General features: G+C 41.8%; 1 protein-coding gene across 1 annotated transcript; it reads right to left on the bottom strand.

Annotated features, from left to right (window-relative positions):
- Nucleotides 1-598: 598 nt before the first annotated feature.
- LOC120058754 (protein disulfide isomerase Creld1-like) lies at nt 599-21943 on the bottom strand. The gene is made up of 15 exons (XM_039007492.1): nt 21812-21943; nt 21557-21560; nt 12737-12853; nt 9531-9569; nt 8747-9354; nt 6221-6268; nt 5938-6020; nt 5418-5528; nt 3549-3640; nt 3254-3433; nt 3034-3129; nt 2847-2930; nt 2635-2730; nt 2071-2211; nt 599-1961 (listed from the first exon to the last, which is right to left on the bottom strand). The coding sequence occupies exons 1-15, from the start codon at nt 21941-21943 to the stop codon at nt 1741-1743; spliced, it is 2052 nt and encodes a 683-aa protein (XP_038863420.1). The 3' UTR covers nt 599-1740.
- Nucleotides 21944-22252: the final 309 nt, after the last annotated feature.

Here is a 22252-nt window from a genome sequence, read left to right as displayed (position 1 = left end):
AATTTTGACAAAGTTTGCTGCTTCAGTGTCTTTAGATATTTTTGTCAGATGTTACTATGGAATACTGAAGTACAATTACAAGCATTTCATAAGTGTCAAAGGCTTTTATTGACAATGACATGAAGTTGATGCAAAGAGTCAATATTTGCAAAACCCTTCTTTTTCAAGACCTCTGCAATCCACCCTGGTGTGCTGTCAATTAATTTATGGGCCACATCCTGACTGATGGCAGCCCATTCTTGCAAAATCAATGCTTGGAGTTTGTGGTTTTTTGTTTGTCCACCCGCCTCTTGAGGATTGACCACAAGTTCTCAATGGGATTAAGGTCTGGGGAGTTTCCTGTCCATGGACCCAAAATATTTATGTTTTGTTCCCCGAGCCACTTAGTGAGCCATCACTTTTGCCTTATGGCAAGGTGCTTCATCATGCTGGAAAAGGCATTGTTCGTCACCAAACTGTTCCTGGATGGTTGGGAGAAGTTGCTCTCGGATGATGTATTGGTACCATTCTTTATCCATGGCTGTGTTCTTAGGGAAAATTGAGTTAATATTAATTAATATATATTATTATATATATTATATATTAATTAATATTGGTGTCATTCTCAAAACTTTTGGCCATGACTGTACAGTACCCCATTTTACCTGGTGCTGATCACACACGCATATCAAACAGATTCTGAAAAAGGTTTTTTGGAAAAAAAAGATGTTCAGAAATGAATTATTGCAAACCAATAAAATGGGTGACATCTTCACTAGGACTGCTGCCTTTAACTCTTGATATCTCATGCACACTGCTCAGGCAGTAGGGTTTGGGGTGGTGAACAGAAGTGATGATCCTTGTATCCTGGTTGAACAGTTTAAGGGGGAAACAAGCAGCTCTATAAAGCTCAGTCTTTCATGCCTATCAGGATAATAAATACATACAGTAATCACCTTTCTCATGCATTCATACAGTAAGAATAAGCTTGTGCAAAAACACAGTCATAATAGGGGCGCGATTATAAATAGTGTTATAACGTTGGACATAATTTCACTGGTGCAACAGGACACATCTGTCCTTTCCTAAACATTTCCCATGTCCACTATAGCAGCAGTCTTTAGTGCTTCAACACCCCACTGACCATCCCATAGCACCTTCCATTACCAGGGAAACACCTCTGTTCCTCAGTATAAGGTGAAATGATGGAACAGTAGAATACTGATGAGGTAAGAGGGGTAGCTAAGAAGTTTGGGTTGGGATGCGTGGAAATGGACAGACATCATTTCGGAGCAATATTTTGCCCAGTAGAAGATACAAATGCATAATAACTTGGTAACAATCAGTAGTGGTCTTATCCGACCTGCACTCCCTCCCTTTTCTACCCCATGAGTTGAGGCAAGAGGCTTGTGTTTTGGTCTCCCATATCAGTGCAGAAAGACAGTCCAGTGTCCTTAGTGTCTTTTCAGTGTTCTTGGATCAAGTAGTACCCGGTCTTCTGTATTCATTCCTCCATTGAGCTCTCTAATTTGACTAAGCTCCAAGGTCTCTTATTCATCTCCCTCCATCATCTTAAAGGTTCACAATCCACAACAATCCAGAAGACCCACAATCATCCCAAGCCAACACCCCCAAAGTAGTATAGTACATCCCTGATTGGCTAGCATTCCTGTAGCCGTCCCACCCCTCAGTCTTTGTCGCCCTCATTGGCTTGCATTCAAGAGTTCCTTCCTCTTTCCTGTATCCCTAGCTCCTGATAGGCTAGCGTCCCTTTAGGAAGCCGTCCAGCATGCGGTCGCCCTTCTCTGACAGCCAGTATCCGGCCATGGCGGCCACGCCCCCGATGAAGATGGCGGTAAAGACCATGTCGCCCTTGGCGGCGAGCGTTGCTAGGGCACAGATGACCACGCCAAAGAACATCTGCTGCAGAACCAGGACCTCGTCGTCAGTCATGTCATCAAACAGACCCTTCTCTGGACCACCTGGTGGAGCGATCGCGAGGAAGAGAGAAATACCATGTCTGTGATGCTGTGGGGTGGAGGTCATGCAGACATAACTATCACGTGTTTTGTGTATGCGTGTGTCACTTACTCAGCGGCTGGTTCTCCACACAGATGCTGTCTCTACGAATGAAGCCGTCAGCACATTCACAGCGGAAGGACCCCTCGTCATTGAAACACGCCTCATTCAGCCCTGGACATGCTATCGCCCGCTCACTACACTCGTCCACATCTGGGAGGGAGAGAAAGAAAAGCTGGACAGAGTGACCCCCATGACAAGAGTGTATAATATAATAAAGTAGGTGAGAAAGTCAGCCTGCTTTAACAAAAGGTTAATCTGATTGGCTGAATCAGGGACGCAACTTTGGTTTTAGAAGTGGGGGGGGGGGGACATAATTGTTTTATTCAGTCGGATAAACACTCCAAACAGCCTACCCGACCACTCGGAGGCGTCCGCATGTTCCTAAAGCACTCCGTTGCCTCGTTTTGTATCACATTCCAATGATAAAACTGGGGGGGACAAAAATCCAATTTCAGAATGTGGGGGGACATGTCCACCCCGTCCCCAGTGAACGTTGCGCCCCTGAGTCGAATCATATAGTAAAGGGAGCCACACAGACAGACAGTAAATGAAGACCCAGCTGGGTTCCCTCACCGAGACATTTGGCTCCTCTGAGCTTGTATCCCCGAGCACATTTCTTACAGCGGGCTGGACCACTGCCCATACAGCCCACACATGCCTGGTCACAGCCTGGCACAGAGAAGAGAGGACTGGGTCAACTGGGTCAGCACACAGGTCTACCAACAACAAACAGGATTAGTCATTACTCTGTTACTACCAGATAGTAGAGGAAGAGCCAACAGTACCTCTGCACTCGTACGATCCATCTGTGTTGTGGCAATAGGTGTTGGAGGAACATCGAGCCAGCTCTGTGCCACACTCGTCACTGTCTGGAAACAACACACACAGCAGGAGTTAAACACAGGCACAGTACAAAAACCAACGGACGACATTACGCTTCAACAAAAACACACACAAAAGCCAAATACTCACCAACACACTTGTTGTCATGGAAGAGCCACCCAGGTTTGCATTCCAGACATTTGTAGTTCTCTGGCCCCGAGCACTTTTTACAAGAGCGGTAGCATGCTACAGACATCACACGGAGGAGAAATGATTGGTTTGTGAGCATTCTACATGAGATTGCTTGATAATATAGAAGCCAGGCTGTCTGGTTGATGATCAGACAGGCAAACTGTCTCTGAATGGGTACCTGCGCAGGCTGGTGTGCTGTGATTGGAGCTCTTCTCTCTGTAATAGCCGTCTGCACAGCTCTGACACAGCTGACCGAAGTACCCCGGGTCACACACGCACTCTCCATCTCCCAGACGCGTGCCCTCTCCCTCACAGCGGCCCAGACCACCACACACCCCTCCAGGACCAGACAGACACTCTGCAGCACAACAACAACACACATGGTTAATACAGTGACTGTGTGTGTGTGTGTGTGTGTGTGTGTGTGTGTGTGTGTGTGTGTGTGTGTGTGTGTGTGTGTGTGTGTTCAGTACCTTTGCAGTCTGGTCCAAAACGTCCCGGGGGACAGCAGAGCGGGAGCTCCTCTATACACAACCACTCAAATAGGTCTGGAGCCTCTTGCTGCCTACGCACACAGAGAGAGACAGTGACAAGACCAGTGATGAGAGGAAGGACAAGCACACACACACGAATAACATACTGCTTAGGTGTGTACGTACATTGACACAGAACAGTTACAGTGCTGTGAAAAAGTATTTGCCCGGGTTTTTGATTTTCTCTATTTTTGCATATTTTTGATAATGTTATCAAATCTTCAACCAAAACCTAATATTAGATAAAGGGAACCGGAGTTTACAAATAACACAAAAATGTGATACTTATTTTGTTTATTTAATTAACAAAGTTATGCAATGCCCAATTCCCCTGTGTGAAATAGTAATTGCCCACTTACACGCAATAACTGGTTTTGCTACCTTCAGCTGAAATGACTGCAACCAAATGCTTCGTGTAGCTGTCGACCAGTCTCTCAGATCGCTGTGGGGGAATTTTGGCCCACTCTTGCATTCAAAAGTAGAAAGTATGGAACGCCGTTTGAGTCTTTGCAATACTTTGTCACGGCACTGTATACACTCTCCTCCATAGATATTTGGACAGTGAAGCCACAATTTAAAATGTTACTATACTCCAGCATTTTGGATTTGAGATGAAATGTTTCATGAGACGACATTACAGATGTCACCCTTTACTTGAGGGTATTTTAATACGTATCTGTTTTACCATTTAGACATGATAGCACTTTGTGTATTTAGTCAGACGTATTTGGACAAATTCCCTTAAAGTAGTCAAAAGTTTAGCATTTGGTCCCATATTCCTAGCACGCAATAACTACATCAAGTTTGCGATAACAAACTTGTTGGATGTATTTATGGGTTGTTTTGCCCAATAGGAACTGAATGGTAAATAACTGCAGTAATTTCTTTCTGAGTAAATAAGATGTTTCTGAACACTTCTAAACTAATCCTGATAATGCCAAGACCAAGAAAAATCCGGAATAATGATGAGTGAGAAACATGCTAACTTCTCACTATTACCAATAACGGAAGGTTTGCATTTTGAGGGGGTATGATCTTTGAGCATCTAACTTTCTCACTCATCATTTATAATTATCCATAATCATGGTAGCATCCACATGAATGTAGAAGTTAAAAAAATGAAAAATACATTCTTATTTACAATAAAAGTGACTCCAAAATGACACAATAGATCTATTGTTCACCATTCAGTTCCTATTAGGCTAAATATAATCCGAAACAAACTGCAACTCCATCCAACAAGCTTAATATAGTCATTGAGTGCAAAGGAATATGGGACCCAATCCTAAACTTTTAACTACTTTAATACGCCGTAAGTGAATTTGTCCAAATGTGTGGACTAGATACATCAAGTGCTTTGATTTCTAAAACAGATATGAAAATGCTCTCAAAAAAAAAAAAATGGAGTACAGAGCCAAATAAAAATGTTCCTTCATTGTCCAAATGCATATGGAGGGGAGTGTATATACAGTACCAGTCAAAAGTTTGGACACACTCACTCATTCAAGGGTTTTTTCATAATTTTTTTACTATTTTCTACATTGTAGAATAATAGTGAAGACATTAAAAACTATGAAGTAACCAAAAAAAGTGTTAAACAAATCAAAATTTTGATTCTTCAAAGTAGCCACCCTTTACCTTGATGACAGATTTGCATAGTTGATGTCTTCACTATTATTCTACAGTGTAGATATAATAGTAAAAATAAAGAAAAACCATTGAATGATTAAGTGTGTCCAGACTTTTGACTGGTATTGCATTTAACGCATTTACAGTCAGATACAAACAGACACGCTGTGGCATACATACCGGTGGAACCACCATGTCTCCACTTGGTCCTCTATCTGCTCCAGCAGTTTGTTACAGTCAAAGTCAGATTTCTCACACGCTGCCTCTACTATCTCCAGCAACCTGGTTTCACTGAGAATGAGGATGGGAGGGGAAGAGTGAGTAATATAGTACACTTCACTAGCGAACATAGCACAGATAAAACAAATACTAGACCCTCATATCCTCCATTATGCACTCAAGGAGTATCACACACACACACAATTTTGAGAGGCTATCATACTGTGTAAGATCATAGGGGGTACTAAGCTCTTGTCTTGTCTGCCTTGGCTTAAATCAGAAGGACAACAGATTCAGGTCAGAGGCATCAAACTCAAGCCTTTATAGCGACAATAATGGTGCATTGTCCCTTCAACTACATGCTAAGGCTTGTCAGAGATTAGTAGGCCTTGTGGACTTGCCTCTGCATAAACACAGATGTTAGACTGTAGGTCCTAAAGACTGCTTATTCGTAGAGATTCTAGAGACATAGGCATAGTACCTGCGAGCATATTTAGCCAGATTTTCCTCCTCCCAAGCAGTGTTGCCACCCCCAAAATTCTTATTAGATGTTTTATCCAGTCCCTGGGAAAAATAAAAAAACAAAGACCATCAGGTGAAGAAAAGAACAGAACAGCAAGGAGAGTAAAATAGCAGCTACTGACAGAGACATGAGTAATAAGCAAAACAGAGATACCAACAGATACAAAAATGCACAATATGACCGACAAACTAACAAAGAGGGAGTACAGGAAGAGAGAGACATACAGACAGACAACTTGTACCTTGATGAAGCTGTCAGTGAGCTTGCGGCAGGTCTGGCATGGTGCAGTCTGTACTCGAACCACAGACAACACAGAAAAGAGCACCAGGGCAGGGAGCAGGGGCCACAACCACAACATGGCTTGGACTACCTACCACTCAGCCACGGAGGACAGAGGAGATTCAGTACAAAGTAGTTGACCCTAACTACTGATACACAGTCCGATATTTCTTCATCACAGTGGTTATGTCACGATTTGTTACTGTGTCTTTCAATCAACCTAGTCATTTATCATACTTTGAGAACTGCTGTGTACAATGACGGGCAGCAGGATTAAATAGTGTGTGAAAATAAAGGAGGATGAGTTATACGTTTTTAGTGATCTCTAATCATAGCTATGTATTGCCAAATCCAGTTGGATCCTGTTAAGGATAAGCCTAATTAATGATGATTATTTTACATCGCTTCTGCTGCTTAGCAAAAACATAGCTAGCTAGTTAAATTCTTAGCTAGGTACGGAGCTCACTAACGTTGTTGTCCTGACTGAACCATCTAGGCTGTGGTCCAGAGGATCATCATCATTCTAGCTAGTTAACGTTAGCCAAGGTCCCGTTCGCAGTCACATCCGATAACCCTCAATCCCATCAGTGCAAGTAATATAAGATGCTGCCTACTGTACATTGCAGGACAGAAAATGTACTATGCTAACTAGCTAGCTGCTAACTAATGCACTTTTTTAAAGGGGTTTTTAGCTAGCTGGATAGCTAATGTTAGCCACCTAGCTTCAACAAAGATTTTCTGCTTCTAAAGAATGATGCTGCGCTGAATCCTACCAGCAGTTTGCAGGCAATAGACTGGGAGCGTCCTCAGCACAGTAATGCAATTACACGGTCGTTCACCGGTTTAGTTCTTCAACCATGCCATTCATTGACCAGCCACCGTATTATCTACGGTAGTTTCCCGACCGGTGCTGATGCAGGGGTTCTAGTAGCTTTTTACTGCCTCTTTTTTTGGTTGAGATGCAGCTGGCAGGATACCGCCCAATCCCACTGGGACCTCAGTCTTAAACCAATCATTACTCGCCGAGTACCAATGAGGGCGTGCCTTGATCCTAAACGACATTAACGGATCGTTTGTCCTGAGACTATTTAGCAGACACAAAAATCACTCATGGTTATTTAGAATCAATGCAAATTTAACACTTTTTTTTTTACAAATACACGAACATGATTCAAACCACTGTAGACGGTATTGACTAGGTGGTATACAACTACGGCCGGAAGTACAAAGGACAAACGATCCGTTAATGTCATAACAGATTAGGAAAATTTATGCAGCAGGTTAGGATAATTAATGTAGCAGGTTAGGATAATTAGGTTAAGTTTAAGAAAAGGGTTAGGTTTAGCTAAAATGCTCTCCTAACCTGCTACGAAAAGTTACTTCCGTCAGTAGTTGTGCTCCATTTAGTCACAACCACTGTAGACCGATGACTGATTATGGATCACCCAGTCACAGTAATGCACCACAACATAATGCACAAATGTATAAAATAGAATTTAACAGTGTTGGGTAAGCTACTCTGAAATCATAGTTTACCAAACTACCAATTACTTCACACTGGAAGAAGTTAAGCTACACTATAGCTACCTTTAATAAAACAAATAATTAGCTTTAGTTAAGTAATTTTGAAAAACTAGTTCACTACATCCAAGCTACTTCGTGAAAAATGATCCTATCTAAATCTGAAATAGACTAAAATTTGCAAGAACAAATCACTCTGGAGTCAGATGTTAACAGAAAGTGTCATTTAGCCTATTAAACACATTTCAAGTGAGGAAATTCTTGCCAACTTCACCCATATTATTTGAGCAAGTAATTAGCTAATAAAAATGTAATAAACTACTGAAAACACTACCAAGATTTAGATTTAGTTAAACTACCACCAAGCTATGACAACATGTAATTTAGTTAGTAGTTGAACTACATGTAGTTCACTACTCCCCAACACTGGCGTTCAACAACTTAACAAATCACTTAGTAAAATAAGAAACTTTACAAATTAACCATATAACATTTTGAAATTAAGATAATGGTTGAGTACAACAATGTCAAACATTTACAGTTCAGAGATGAGCACCAAGCTGGGGTTGACAGTAGTGTTTGAGGAGCACAAAGGTGAATCACTTACAATATTTACAAGTCATGCTCAACTTTGGACAGTAGCTCTACAAGTGCATGATGAGATACAGTTTCAGCATGCCACCATCTCCGCAAGTCCTTATGTCCAGTATTTGATTATAGTATACTGTATAAAAGTGTCACAGTTACCGTCCTGTAGCAAAAGCCCCTGGTTCCTTCCTAGCCTCTCATGTCCTCTCAGACCCAGTCTATCCTGCTGGTCTTGGTGTCAGGACTAGACGGTGGGGTACTGAGACACGGCTCCAGAGGCACAGACTCCCAGGGGTCCTCCACCACTGCACTAACACAGCCCTGCAAGCCGTAACACTGCTGAACCCCCTGCAAACCCTCTCAGCCCCCCAGCAAGTACCCGTGAGGCTGCCCTGTGCCCCCCTGCCAGTGCCAATGAGGCTGCCCCACTACCTCGCCCCAAAGCCAGTTCAGTCAGGAAGCCCAGGCTCTGGGAGGGGAGGCTGAAGAGCGGCAGCCCCCTGTAGAGCTCAGGCAGGGGGCGGCCGGCCACCAGGAGGCTGGGGGGACAGAGACTTAAACTGCACCAGGGTGAAGCGTTCGCCGGCGCGGCCCTGCAGATAGTCCACAGAATGCAGGTGAGTGAAGCGCTGAAGACATCCAAATATGGGGAACGACACCCCTCCACAGACTCTCCATCCTCTTCACACCCACTCCCCCGGAGAGTGTCCCTCTCCCAGCCCCTCCTGCCCCACTCTTCTGCCCTCTCCCAGGCTGCCTGGGTCAGCACCAGCACTACCTTTGACCCCTGTCTTTGCAGGCAGTCCAGCTGGGAGTTGAGCCATGGAACAGGTCCCAGGACACTGAGCTCAGCCTGGCTCCACAGGTCAACAGACACACTGAAGCCCAGAGAGGACAGGAACGAGCCCAAATGGCACACCAGTCCCGGCAGAGCTTGATCGCTGTCAGGAGGGTACAGCAACACGATATTGCTGCCGCCTACTGCGCCTGAGAGAGGGGGAGAGGTGTGTAGAGAAAAGGGAGGGAGAGGGAGAATAAGGACAGAGGGAAGGGAGGTAGAGGGAAGGAAATCAAGAGAGAGAGCGCTTATTTTTCTAAAACATGAAGAAAGTGTTTAATTGGACTCATACTAGAGACCCTGAATAGAAGGGGCAAATCATTACCTCCTATGTCATCGTCTTTCAACCATCTCCACAGGTATCCTGTGGACAGACACACATCGTAATTATGGAAAAGTCATTACGATGAGATGTGTGTGCTGTCCTAGCCTCAGTGCCAATCTGAGAAATTTGCCTCACACACTGGAAATAAAAATCTCAGGCTTGAAACCAGGCTAGTTGTATTATATTAATTTCAGTAGATGTGATTAGATAACTTCAGAGATAGCTAATAATATTATTAATATATAGTTGCATCACTAACCTTTGAGCACCGGGGACAACGTAGGCCCCAAGTACTGCCAGACAGATTAGTAGTAGCCCGATCAGGAGAGTCAGACTCCAGCGGTTCCTGGATGCTATAGGAGAAGTCTATCTCATTATACAGTTTAGAGCTGGGGATCAATGCCTCATAATCCATGACTGTATCCATTATTTCTGCCAAATATCCTTCTAGCTAATAGAGCACTAATCTCTACGCTGTGTGTTAGAGAGACAGAGATGAACCAATGAGCTAACCTGGTCTATACTATCGAACACTGATATATAATATGGTTAATTTGTCAGTTGAATTAATACAGTCAACTCCAAATGTATTGGAACCCTTGATAAAGATGAGCAACAAAAATACTATATAAATGAACTAATACAAATTCTAAGATATATTGTATGCAAAAAATTTGGGAAAATAAATGATTTTATAATAATACAATTGCACGTTGTTTAGAAAGTAATACCCCCCCCCCCCCAAAAAAAAAGAAGTGCCAAAATGATTGGCACCCCTAAAGATTGAAACAAAAAATGTAAATCTGCATGAACATTCTACTTTGTAAAGGTCGTCTCAGCTTAAGGAACTGTAATGTGGCCTTCCATGGCCTTCCTGTTTCACTGGGGCATAAAAATTAAGTAACACACACAAAATCCATTTGTCATCCATCACCATGGGGAAAGGTAAAGACCTCAAACAAAAAGACACAAATGGTTGTTGACCTTCATAAAAATCAGGCAATGGGTACCAAAATATTACTAAAACAATAATTAAGCAATAAGGCACTTGGGAGTTTGTGATATATTGCCAATATACCACGGCTAAGGGCTGTATCCAGGCCTTCTGCGTTGTGTCGGGCATAAGAACAGTGTTTAGCCGTGGTATATTGGCCATATAGCACACCCCCTTGGCTTATTGTTTAATTATACCACTATTAGGGCAAGTATTGTAAAGTGTATAACCACTTGAACAGTGATAAACTTGCCGGTAAGTGTATCTTGTCCACACGCACAGTGAGGAAGATGGTTTGGGAGGCAATGGAAAATTGAAGGCAACAGTTGGAGAATTACAGAATTTGGTCGCATCTTGGGGGTCACCAAGTCTCCAGGGTTGCCAGAAAATATCCTTTATTGAGGGCAACCAACGTATGTAAATGCCTGGAGTTTGCGAAATGGCATTGGCACTTGGATTGGATCCGGGTGCTATGATCAGATGAGATGAAAATAGGGGTCTTTAACCACGCAAACCAGCGTTGGGTTTTTCGTCGACAAAGGATGCATATGCCAAAAATAAACTCATACCTACAGTAAAATATAGTGGTGGATCTTTGATGTTATGGGGCTATTTTGCTTCCACTGGTCATGGGGCCTTTGTTAAGGTCAACGGCATCATGAAGTCTACCAAGTACCAGAACATTTAGCCTCTACCAGGAAGAACTTGTGGTTTCAGCAAGACAATGACCTCAAGCACACATAAAATGTGAACATATTATATAGCTCAATATTTGTATTGTTCTATATATTTTTTAAAACATTTTTATCAAGGGTGCCAGTAATTTTGGAGGTGACCAGATAATCAATCATTATAGATAAATTGACCCTCAGGGGTGAAATTCGTACTTGCAAATGGACATATGAAGGGACCCAGCTTTGTATCCATCCCCTGTACTTTCATCTAGACAACATAAGCAGTACAGTGTCAGACACAAACACTTGCACTTACATTTCAGAGCAAATACAGGGTCACATTTTTATTTATACAGTGCATGCTGCCCAATAGCCATTGGACAAGTGTGAAGGGAAATAAAACACCTTACTTGAACACACAGAGCAGGATGGGGGTTCACATTCATGAACTCTCCTTTTTTCTGAAAAAAGACACATCCAAACACAAACAGTCATCAGAAAACACCAGATATTCTTCTGTGGTTTAGCAATGCCAAAGTCAAGGGTTTGATTCCTGCTTGGACCACCCATACGAAAATGTATGCATGCACTACTGGGAGTCGCTTTTTAAAATACGGAAGACACATGTTAGTTGAATGCATTCAGTTGTACAACTGACTAGGTATCCCCCTTTCCCTTTGGAAAAAAAGAGTCTGCTAAATGGCATATATTATTACACACACTATTAAAGGTAATGGGTTAAGTCAGATGTCAGTCAATCAGGGGTTTAAATGGTGGCATAAAACTAAAGCAGGCTCTGTGCGGGTGTAGAGAACAGTGCACTAATGGAAATGATTGCAATTTAAAACTGATAGTGACTCGCCATCGCATTCGTTCACAACACCTAGGTTTGGGGAACAACCTTTGAGACAGAAAAGGGGAGAGTGTTGTCATCAAAATACATGATCTGATGAATAAAATGCATAGCCTAGAGCACAGTTGTGGTAGAAATGTATGATGTATATTATTCTTGGCGTTTTGTAAAAGAGGGGATTGTGGTGGTCCCTGAGGTAGATAATGTATAGACCTTGACTGGACTGCCATATGGTACTGGCGCCAGCAATAAGGATAGCCACATCTGCAGGAATCAAACAAACTATGACATATTGGGCGATATGTGCGGTCCACTAAACAACTCTAAAGTTCCCCCAAATAACCATCATATTTTTAATAGACAACAGTTCAATGACAGGTGATAGAGGGAATTTACTTCAGGAGAGTTCTGGTCCCCCAGAGCTGAATGGTTCAATGTAAATGTCACTTTCTTGCAGCAATCAATGATGCGTGGGTAGCTGTAACAATGTTACAGAAGCTTCTGGAACACATCCAGTAGGAGAGACAGCAGAGGAAGAATTGTACTTTACCATGAGAAAGTGCAAAACACAGTCAAAAGGTTGAAAGACATTCAGTTAATATGAAGTTAGCAAACACAGCGAGACCATCATTTATTTTACTTGACCGTATACGGTTCCCCCAATTAATGTGTGTGTGTTTCTTACCTTTTGGGCTGGGTGGCATCCCTAGGGCATTCCTTTCACCCACTTCCTTCTGCTTAGAGTTGTAATCTTTGTCACTGTGGTCAGCAGACACTTCCTGGTCCTCATGCTGATCTGGGACTGCAGAAACAGCAACACCATGTCATGTGCTGAGAACAGCAGACACACAAAAGTCCAAGGCACAGTGACGTCCTGTTGGAGTTAACGTTAGTCCTGTTAGATGTAGTGGTAGTGTTATGGTTAAGGACTGAGGAATAATGCATCACAGTGTAGTCTCCCTGGGCAGGCTTGTTGCCTCCCACAATGTATCAAGGGTTCACTGGACTAATCACAGTGTCTTGGACGAGAGAGAGTTTGCTGCAGCTAAATGCTGCCTTTGATCGTGAATAAGACCTGGACTTGCAGGCAGGGTTTGCAGTCATGTCTGTTGGTGCAACACAGAAACACTCTAAGCTCCAACCACCTAACATTCACTGGACCTTTCATGGCAGGAAGGGCAACATCTGAGAGCGATAACTTATCACAATTTAAAATATTTTACTGAGTTACAGTTCATATAAGGATATCAGTCAATTGAAATAAATGTATTAGGACCTAATCTAACCACTGGGGAGCCAGGCCCAGCCAATAAGAATGCATTCCCCACAAAAGGGTTTTATTACGGATAGAAAGACTCCTTAGCACCACCACCAATATTACATTCCTGCATTCAGCATTTTAAAGTGGCCTTTTATTGTCCCCAGCACAAGGTGCACCTGTGTAATGATCATGCTGTTTAATCAGCTTCTTGATATGCCACACCTGTCAGGTGGATGGATTATCTTGGCAAAGGAGAAATGCTAAATTTACAGGGCTGTAAACACATTTTGGAGAAATACGATTTTTGTGCGTATGGAAATTTCTGGGATTTTGTATTTCAGCCCATGAAACATGTTGCATTTATATTTTTGTTCAGTGTAATTTGCTTATAATGCACTATATGTATTATGCTTTCTTTGGATGGTCTCACCTTTTACACTGCAGTCAGTCAGGCCCTAAGGAGAGAGCACAGAGAGATTGATTTCCTACAAACAGACCAGGCAGGATGGAGTTTGGTAAACTCTGTTCTACAGTACAGACTGAGCTACAGCATGTCAATCAAAACATTCATCTGTTCACTCAAACGGATCAAGCATCTAACCAGTGCACATACACCAGACTGGGCTCCTGAGTGGCGCAGCGGATTAAGGCACTGCATCTCAGTGCTAGAGGTGTCACTACAGTCCCTGATTCAAATCCAGGCTGAATCACATCTGGCTGTGATTGGGAGTCCCATAGGGTGGTGCACAATTGGCCCAGCGCTGGCCTGGTTTAGCAGGGATAGGCTGTCATTGTAAATAAGAATTTGTTGTTAATTGACTTGCCTAGTTAAATAAAGACTAGATCAGGAATTTGGTTAATGCAGGTTAAGGTTCATTGTGATGTTTTCTTTCTGACAGTCTCTGACTACATAAGACAAATTACTGTGCATGGTGTGTGCAAGTGAACTAAAGCTTGTCTGTGTGGTTGGGTTTTTGCATGTGCCCCCCCCACACACACACACACACACACACACACACACACACACACACACACACACACACACACCCCCAACATGAATTTGCATGTGGTAAAGAAAGCCACACAAGCATGCACACAAACAAATAACAATATATATATCTATACAATCATACGTGTGTGCAATAGCTATCCATACCTTATCAGTATTTACAACCTAATTACAATACTTGCGATATTATCTTTAGAATTGAAATTATTTGAAACACACTCGATTAACACTTTAAGGAAACCTAAGAGGCCTAATGTCAATGTCAATACACGATGTGCACCGTGTGTCATCTCCAGCGTACCTGCCGACGGGGACCGTAGCTGCAGCAGTAAGAGTAGGACAACATGAACCCAAAGGAACAGGCGAGCCATTGGCTCTACAGCACCCTGACAGCGCTTCTGCCTCCAGGTCCGCGCTTCCTTTTTCTGCGCTCTGTCCCGAAGAGTCCGGAAGTGGAGCTAGTTGCGCTGATCACACGGATTCCCACATCATTATCTAGAGCACAGGTGTCAAACTCATTCCACGGGGGCCGAGTGTCTGCGGGTTTTCGCTCCTCCCTTGTACTTGATTGATGAATTAACATCACTAATTAGTTAGGAACTCCCCACACCTGGTTGTCTAGGGCTTTATTGAAAGGAAAAACCAAAAACCTGCAGACACTAGGCCCTCCGTGGAATGAGTTTGACACCCCTGATCTAGAGGCAAAAAAATCATATACTCGTCACATCCCGACGTTTACTGGCAGTCCTCCAAAGGCACAGTGTTTCTCAGTGATTTCTTCATTGTCATCAATTAAGAAATTAAACATGGTACATTTTTGTACATAAGATACATTTCTCACGCACAGGACTAACTAATACATGTGTGTATAGGCATATTGATGCACTGCAATTCATTCATATTACAATTTCACATTGTTGTGTCAACATGCACCTGTTGTTTCAGGTAAATCAAAAGTTAGTTAGCTAGTCCCACGGATGCTCTGTGGCACTTCAATCCAATCTCCTGGAAATAACAGTGTGAATGGCGAGTGTGTGACAGTCAGGAGGACGACAGAGGGAGGAGGTATGTTCACCTGAAAAGGTGGCTCAATTGTGCTGCATGGAGTTGCCAGTTAGATTTCCATGATCAATGCAATTTCGCTTTTTTAGTAACCCATGACAGTCCAGTGGTTGTGGTTCTGATTTACAGAGGCGTCATTCCCATAGGCGAATCAAGGGCACGTGCTCTCTCAGATCTGTTCCGTTACCAATACAGTATACACATAAAGTGTCTGTAGAAAGCAAAAAGGATAAATATCAAGGACATTTACAAAATAACACATTTTTACTAATGTACAAAATAGCATTTCAAAGTACATGGGGTAAAGTCATTAAACACATAATACAGTTCATTTAAACCTTCAATGACAACTGATCTGCCCCTGTTTGCTGCATATAATTGCAAACATTACTTACTTCTCTGGGTAGAACAATTGTCTTATGGTAGGGTGGCTTGGGGATAAACAACCCCCAGGGTTAAGCACCCCCCTCCTGTAATTCTCACAGAAATCACTTTATCTATGTCCCCATTTTTTAAAACACTTTCCATAAATGCCACTAGTCTTGCTCAGCTAAAATTTGCATCGGTCTCAACTTAAGTCACTCCAAACAAAACGATTGAGATACATTGATCTAATATTTTGTAATTTAGTCGAATGAAGTTAGATCTATAAATGTTAGATATACACACACAAAGGGAACCTAAAGATCAGTTAATTATACTACTTTAAGATAAAAAAATATATAGAATGATTTGGATAGAAAATGAAAAAAGACCTCATAGTGAGGATATTAATATTGAGATGTGCAATATAATTTTGTTTCGATTTGATTTAAGTAAAATAATTTACCTAGGCTTCAGCTTTTAGGGGTTAATTACTCATGACTAAAAACATATAAAATGGATTTTTAGCAAAACGGACCCCCATTCGAAACTTTGTTTTTATTGAACAACAGTTTTTTTGTTTCCCTTCATAATGTGTTTGCCTAAGGATAGCCCATATCTACTGTAAATCTTACCTAACCTTGATTTTTTCTTTCAGAAAGGGGGTAATTCCCCCCCCCCCCCCAAGTCACCCTATAAGGTTCCAGATGCTTTGCATACAGTCTACCGTTGACTCTAGTGGACGTGCTGACTACGCTTCAGTTGGCATACTGAGTATGGAATGTGAGTCATTGGGGATATTTGAGTAATACTGGTTCACTGTCAGTCTGAAGGGGTTCACAAACCAGTTGTTTAATAATAAAACAATAACATGCTTTAAAACTATAGCAGGATCTAAGTATGACACTGTCTATTTAGTAAATCAATGCTTAAATCCTTGTTTTAATTGAATAAAAGGCTATCTGAATTAATAAGGAGGTGTGATGACCCACATTGGTTGAATTACCGTTGTTTCCACACCATTTCAATTAAATTATGTTGAACCAACGTGGAATAGGCATTGAATTGACATCTGTGCCCAATGGCGAGAAAACACATTGATACAGAAGTTTCTTTGTTGATTATCAGGAATCAAGGTAAGACCCAGATGCAGACACGTCGAATTGACAATGGTTTAATATTCCAACAGGGGCAGGCAATAGACAGGTCAAGACAGGCAGGGGTCAGTAAACCAGAGTTGGGGCAACGTACCGGACGGCAGGACGGCTCAGGGGCAGGCAGAGTGGTCAGGCAGGAGGGCTCAGAGTCAGGACAGGCAAGGGTCAAAACCAGGAGCACGAGAAAAGAGAGACTGGGGAAAAGCAGGAACTGATCCCCCCCAAAAAAACTAAACGCTGGTTGACTTGGCAAACAGGCAACATACAAACAGAACAGGTATAAATACACAGGGGATAATGGGGAAGATGGGCGACACCTGGAGGGGGGTGGAAACAAGCACACAGACAGGTGAAACAGATCAGGGTGTGACAGTACCCCCCCCTCTAGGGGCGTCACCTGGTGTCCTACCTGGGTGTACACCTGGTTGAACGGGGTATCGACGTTGAAAATCCACGACGAGGCCTGGGTCCAGGATGTCCCTAGCGGGGACCCAGCACCTCTCCTCCGGGCCATAACGCTCCCAGTCAACCAGGTACTAGAACCCCCTGCCCAGACGTCGATCCTTCAGGAGACGCCTCACCGTGTGGCCGTCGATGAAACAGGGTATAGAGGGTGGGCCCGGAAACAGTAGACAAAGGGCTGTGAGACATGGGTTTGACTCTGGACACATGAAAGGTGGGATGTTTAGGGATAGCCTCCTTTTTTAAAATGTTTGCCCAAATGACATACCCAAATCTAACTGCCTGTAGCTAAGGAACTGAAGCAAGGATATGCATATTCTTGGTACCATTTGAAAGGAAACACTTTGAAGTTTGTGTTAATGTGAATTGAATGTAGTAGAATAACACAATAGATCTGGTAGAAAAGAAGAAAAAAAAATGTATTTTTCTACCACCATCTTTGAAATGCAAGAGAAAGGGCAAAGTTCTAGCCATCACTCTGGTTGTAATTCCGATAGTGTCCACAAGATGGCAGCAGTGTATGTGCAAAGTTTGATGGATAACTTGAAGTATGAGTGAACTTCAAGACTGTGAAGTTCCCAGGTACATTTGGGAAAATCGTGAAGGAGCTATTCGCATTCATATTACATTTTTATGTAAGAATATCGTCAAATCTGTATACTTGGACTTTGATTTAGCTTTCCAAGTATTAGTAGCCATAAGTTCAACATTTGCTAAACAACCAGTTTTCAAAACTCTGAATATCCTTATAATTTTTGTCCAAAATGAAAAGGCATGCTGTCGTACAAGGTTAGTAGCTACATTTTACGACATATACATGGTTTCTGGATACTCCTGTAAAGCCCAGCTTATTGGCTATCTAGCTAGCTTTGTTTGACCCCGATTGGTGCTTATTTGACAAAGATAGTCGTTCAAGAGATGACTGCCCGTGTCATCGGCATGCCATGAAGGCGTTGCTCTGACCAAATATGGTGTCCTATAGGACATACTACACCCCTAATGATATAGTGAAGTCTTGTTACCTTCTAGGATCTCTGAGGAATACATACGAACGTGATTTGACTCGTTTGAAACAACGTTTAGGGTTAGATTTTCAGATTCCTTCCTTCGCAAATTGAACGAGTGGAAATACAAAATCGATCGTGCATGCCATATGGACCTTTTTAGGATATGAAAAAGGATTTTATCTAACAAAACAACACTTCATGATATCTCTGGGACAATTTGGATGATACATTCTGAATCTTGCTCTGATTTAAGTACACATTTCACCTTCAGCGGGGAATGTATCAAACCTATCGCTGTATAGTTAGTGCCCAAAGATATCACATACTTTAACCAACTACTGCTGTTGACATGGAGAATGATGAAGTGAGTTTCTGTAACCTGTGATGACGTGAGCACCGGTGGTGAGGGTACACATCAAGGACATTCAGTTTCACACAATAATAGTTTTGTTTATTTGAATGGGGACAAACACACTGTTTGTTCATCGTGTCAATCGTCCGATGCATTGCACTAGTGTGTCTAGCTCAAGCAAATTTCCGACACCCGTCCCTAAATAGACTAATGAAAACAAAAGGAAAGAAATACGTAATCAATAAAAAATATCACATCTTTACATTATCATAATTATATCCACAATGCCAGCCTTCAATTAGATGCACCTAAGCAAATCTCATAGCACTAATATATACAACTTGGACATACAACAGTCTTAATGGGTCTGTTGGATAACACACAGCAGTTCATACATGACTGCGCTGCTGAAGCAGTAGCAGCCTGTTGGGAAACGATGCAGTAGAAAGACCCTGCAGTTTTCGCTGGTGGACATTCCAGGCATTTGCAGCTTCTGCATCTGTTTGGTCAGGGGGTTCAGGGGACAGACCATTGAGAGACACTTGAAGACGAGGTTCACATTTGAAAATCAGACGAAGTGTTCAAAGCTCAGTACATTGTACAGGATGTGTCCAGGATTTTCAGCGCATGGCTCTAGTGACAATTCTTTAACTTAGATTTTTGGTTGAGATGGAGACGTGAATCAAACATAAATTACTTTGTAGACAAACTGGATATTGAAATGCGCTTGGTAACCAAATATTAACATTTGAAGAATATATACCTTCTGCTTGGATAGTTCCATTTACTTTTGTAATACAGTATATAGTAGAGGTCGACCGATTAATCGGAATGGGCGATTAATCGGGGCCGATTTCAAGTTTTCATAACAATCGGAAATCGGTATTTTTGGGCGCCGATTTACACCTTTATTTAATCTTTATTTAACTAGGCAAGTCAGTTAAGAACACATTCTTATTTTCAATGACGGCCTAGGAGGGGCAGAACGACAGATTTTTAACCTTGTCAGCTCGGGGGATCCAATCTTGCAACCTTACAGTTAACTAGTCCAATGCTCTAACACCTGATTACATTGCACTCCACGAGGAGCCTGCCTGTTGGCGAATGCAGTAAGCTAAGGTAAGTTGCTAGCTAGCATTAAACTTATCTTATAAAAAACAATCAATCAATGACTGTCATTGCGCCAATGTGTACTTAACCATAAACATCAATGCCTTTCTTAAAATCAATACACAAGTATATATTTTTTAAACCTGCATATTTAGCTAATAGAAATCCAGGTTAGCAGGCAATATTAACCAGGTGAAATTGTGTCATTTCTCTTGCGTTCATTGCATGCAGAGTCAGGGTATATGCAACAGTTTGGGCCGCCTGGCTCTTTGCGAACTAATTTGCCAGAATTTTACGTAATTATGACAACATTGAAGGTTGTGCAATGTAACAGGAATATTTAGACTCATGGATGCCACCCGTTAGATAAAATACGGAACGGAATAAACATTTTGTTTTCGAGGTGATAGTTTCCGGATTAGTCAAAGGTATATGGTTTAGAGAGAAATAGTCAACGCATTATAATTCCTGTAATAACTTGCGGCTGAATTTGAAAGGGGTTCCTTCGTTATTTTACCGTTCATGTCTTCCATAGAGAATGTCTTGATCTACTTCAAATAAGGTCTGTGTTTCGTGCAGGCTTAAACCGCCTCAACGTTTTGATACCCGTGTAAATCTCACTAGGATAAGGTAACGTTTGTCAACATATTTTCATAAATCCACATTACAATTTTTTTTTATCTTCGCTTATATTTAGCCAATATTGATCAGAGTTACCTTGTCCTATGGATATCTACACAGTTATAAAATTGGCACGGTGATGTAAGCCTACACGAAACACAGACCTTATTTTAAGTGAATCTAAAAATATCCTATGCAATAAATGAAGGAACCGCTTTTCAGATTTTGCTAGGTGTCATGGGAATTATGACTCGCACTTTGGTTGTCAATTCTTACCATGCCCATTATTAAAATAGGATTTCCTGCATATAGAAAGTAAGGTTTTTGTTTTCAACATTCATCACAGGTAACTTACTCTATTTTTATTCAAACAGTTGAGAGTATTTGTCTCCTAAGCAGACTCTTCAGTATCATTGTCACTTCAGAGCTGTGTGCGTGTGTGTATTTATGTATTATATTAAGTAAAATAAAAGTGTTCATTGTTCATTCAGTATTGTTGCAATTGTCATTATTACAAAAATGTGTGTGTGTATGATATATATATATATATTTAAAAAATATATATTTTTAAATAAATCGTCCGATTTAATTGGTATCGGCTTTTTTTGTCCTCCAATAATCGGTATCGGCATTGAAAAATCATAAATCGGTCGACCTCTAGTATATAGCAATAAAGCTAATGTAACAGTATTTATTCTACCTTAAAATAAGTAACAGATCTATGGCCACATTGAGGTTAGCCTACTGTAACTATAAATGTCTTATGTAATTATAGATAGTGTGCATGTTCAAGATAGCATGCAAAGGTCATCACAGGTCTGTGGAGATCTTCACAATTGCTATAATAATCTGTGTAGAATCTCAAATATTACCCACGTTGAAATGACATGGTGTTCCCAGTGAGTTAGGGATCATCTAACTCAGGTAGTATTTACATCACACATTGTCCATGATGGTTCTATCACCCTTATACTTCCTGGGTGGACTTTTTGTGTTCTTCACTTGTGATCTGGGGACTTTGGTCCTGTTCATCATCATCATTTTCTTTCTTTGCCTTCTGTTCCAGACTTAACTTTGTGAGTCTTTCCCTAGGTCTCTTACTTGCCTGTAGAGAACAGAGGGACAGAGCACAGAGGGAATAAGAGAATTAAAGGATGGATTCCCTTCTTTTGCCCTCCCAAGAGAGTTGCATCGCCTTCTGTTCATCTTACCATCTTCGGTCTTGCCTTTCGTCTTGTTTTACTGTGCTTTTGTCACTTCCATTTTTTTCCTCTTCACTTCTTCTTCTTTCTCTGCTCGAGAAAGAAGAAGAAGTGAAGAGGAAAAAAATGTAATGTATAGTTGGGTCTGGCACACTGTTTTCTCCAGGCTCATCCCCCTTATTCTTCGGTGTAGAAGTGGCCCGATCTTCAGTTTCACTCTGAATTTCTCCAGATTCTGCTGGTGTTTCTGATAGCTCTGTTCCACTTTCAGGCAGGGCGTTGTCATCCAGCACAGACTAGCTATACTGTACATCTCCTCTATGTAATTAAAGTTCTCTTCAGTGGCTGGAATGCATTTTGGGCTCAGTGCAGGCTTTTGTTCCGGCTCGTCTTGACACTGTCCATTGCACGATCCATAAAATAATATTTTGACCCAGTGTGGACCCATCTTTGCAGAGCGCAGTCTGGGTTTGGGGGGCACTGCTTCAATGTAAACAAAGCGGTCTCCATTGGAACAGCTAGTGAGTTGGTTCTTGCATCGAATCATGTGTTTCATAACTTTCCCCAGTCTTGTAACCTGCTTTGGTCAGAAACT

This window comes from Salvelinus namaycush, chromosome 14 (assembly GCF_016432855.1).
Source record: "Salvelinus namaycush isolate Seneca chromosome 14, SaNama_1.0, whole genome shotgun sequence".
NCBI classification, from domain to species: Eukaryota; Metazoa; Chordata; class Actinopteri; order Salmoniformes; family Salmonidae; genus Salvelinus; species Salvelinus namaycush.
Note: the sequence above shows the minus strand (reverse complement) of the source record. Positions and strands in the feature narration are given on the sequence as shown.

What these genes read in the sequence shown, in the direction of transcription:
- LOC120058754 (XM_039007492.1), bottom strand. Translation starts at nt 21,943, where the DNA reads ATGACAACGCCCTGCCTGAAAGTGGAACAGAGCTATCAGAAACACCAG. An exon ending in GAGACATGGTGGTTCCACCG is followed by an intron (nt 3,641 to 5,417) that starts GTATGTATGCCA and finishes CTGTGTGCGTAG; the next exon opens with GCAGCAAGAGGCTCCAGACC. An exon ending in TGGATCGTACGAGTGCAGAG is followed by an intron (nt 2,731 to 2,846) that starts GTACTGTTGGCT and finishes TCTCTGTGCCAG; the next exon opens with GCTGTGACCAGGCATGTGTG.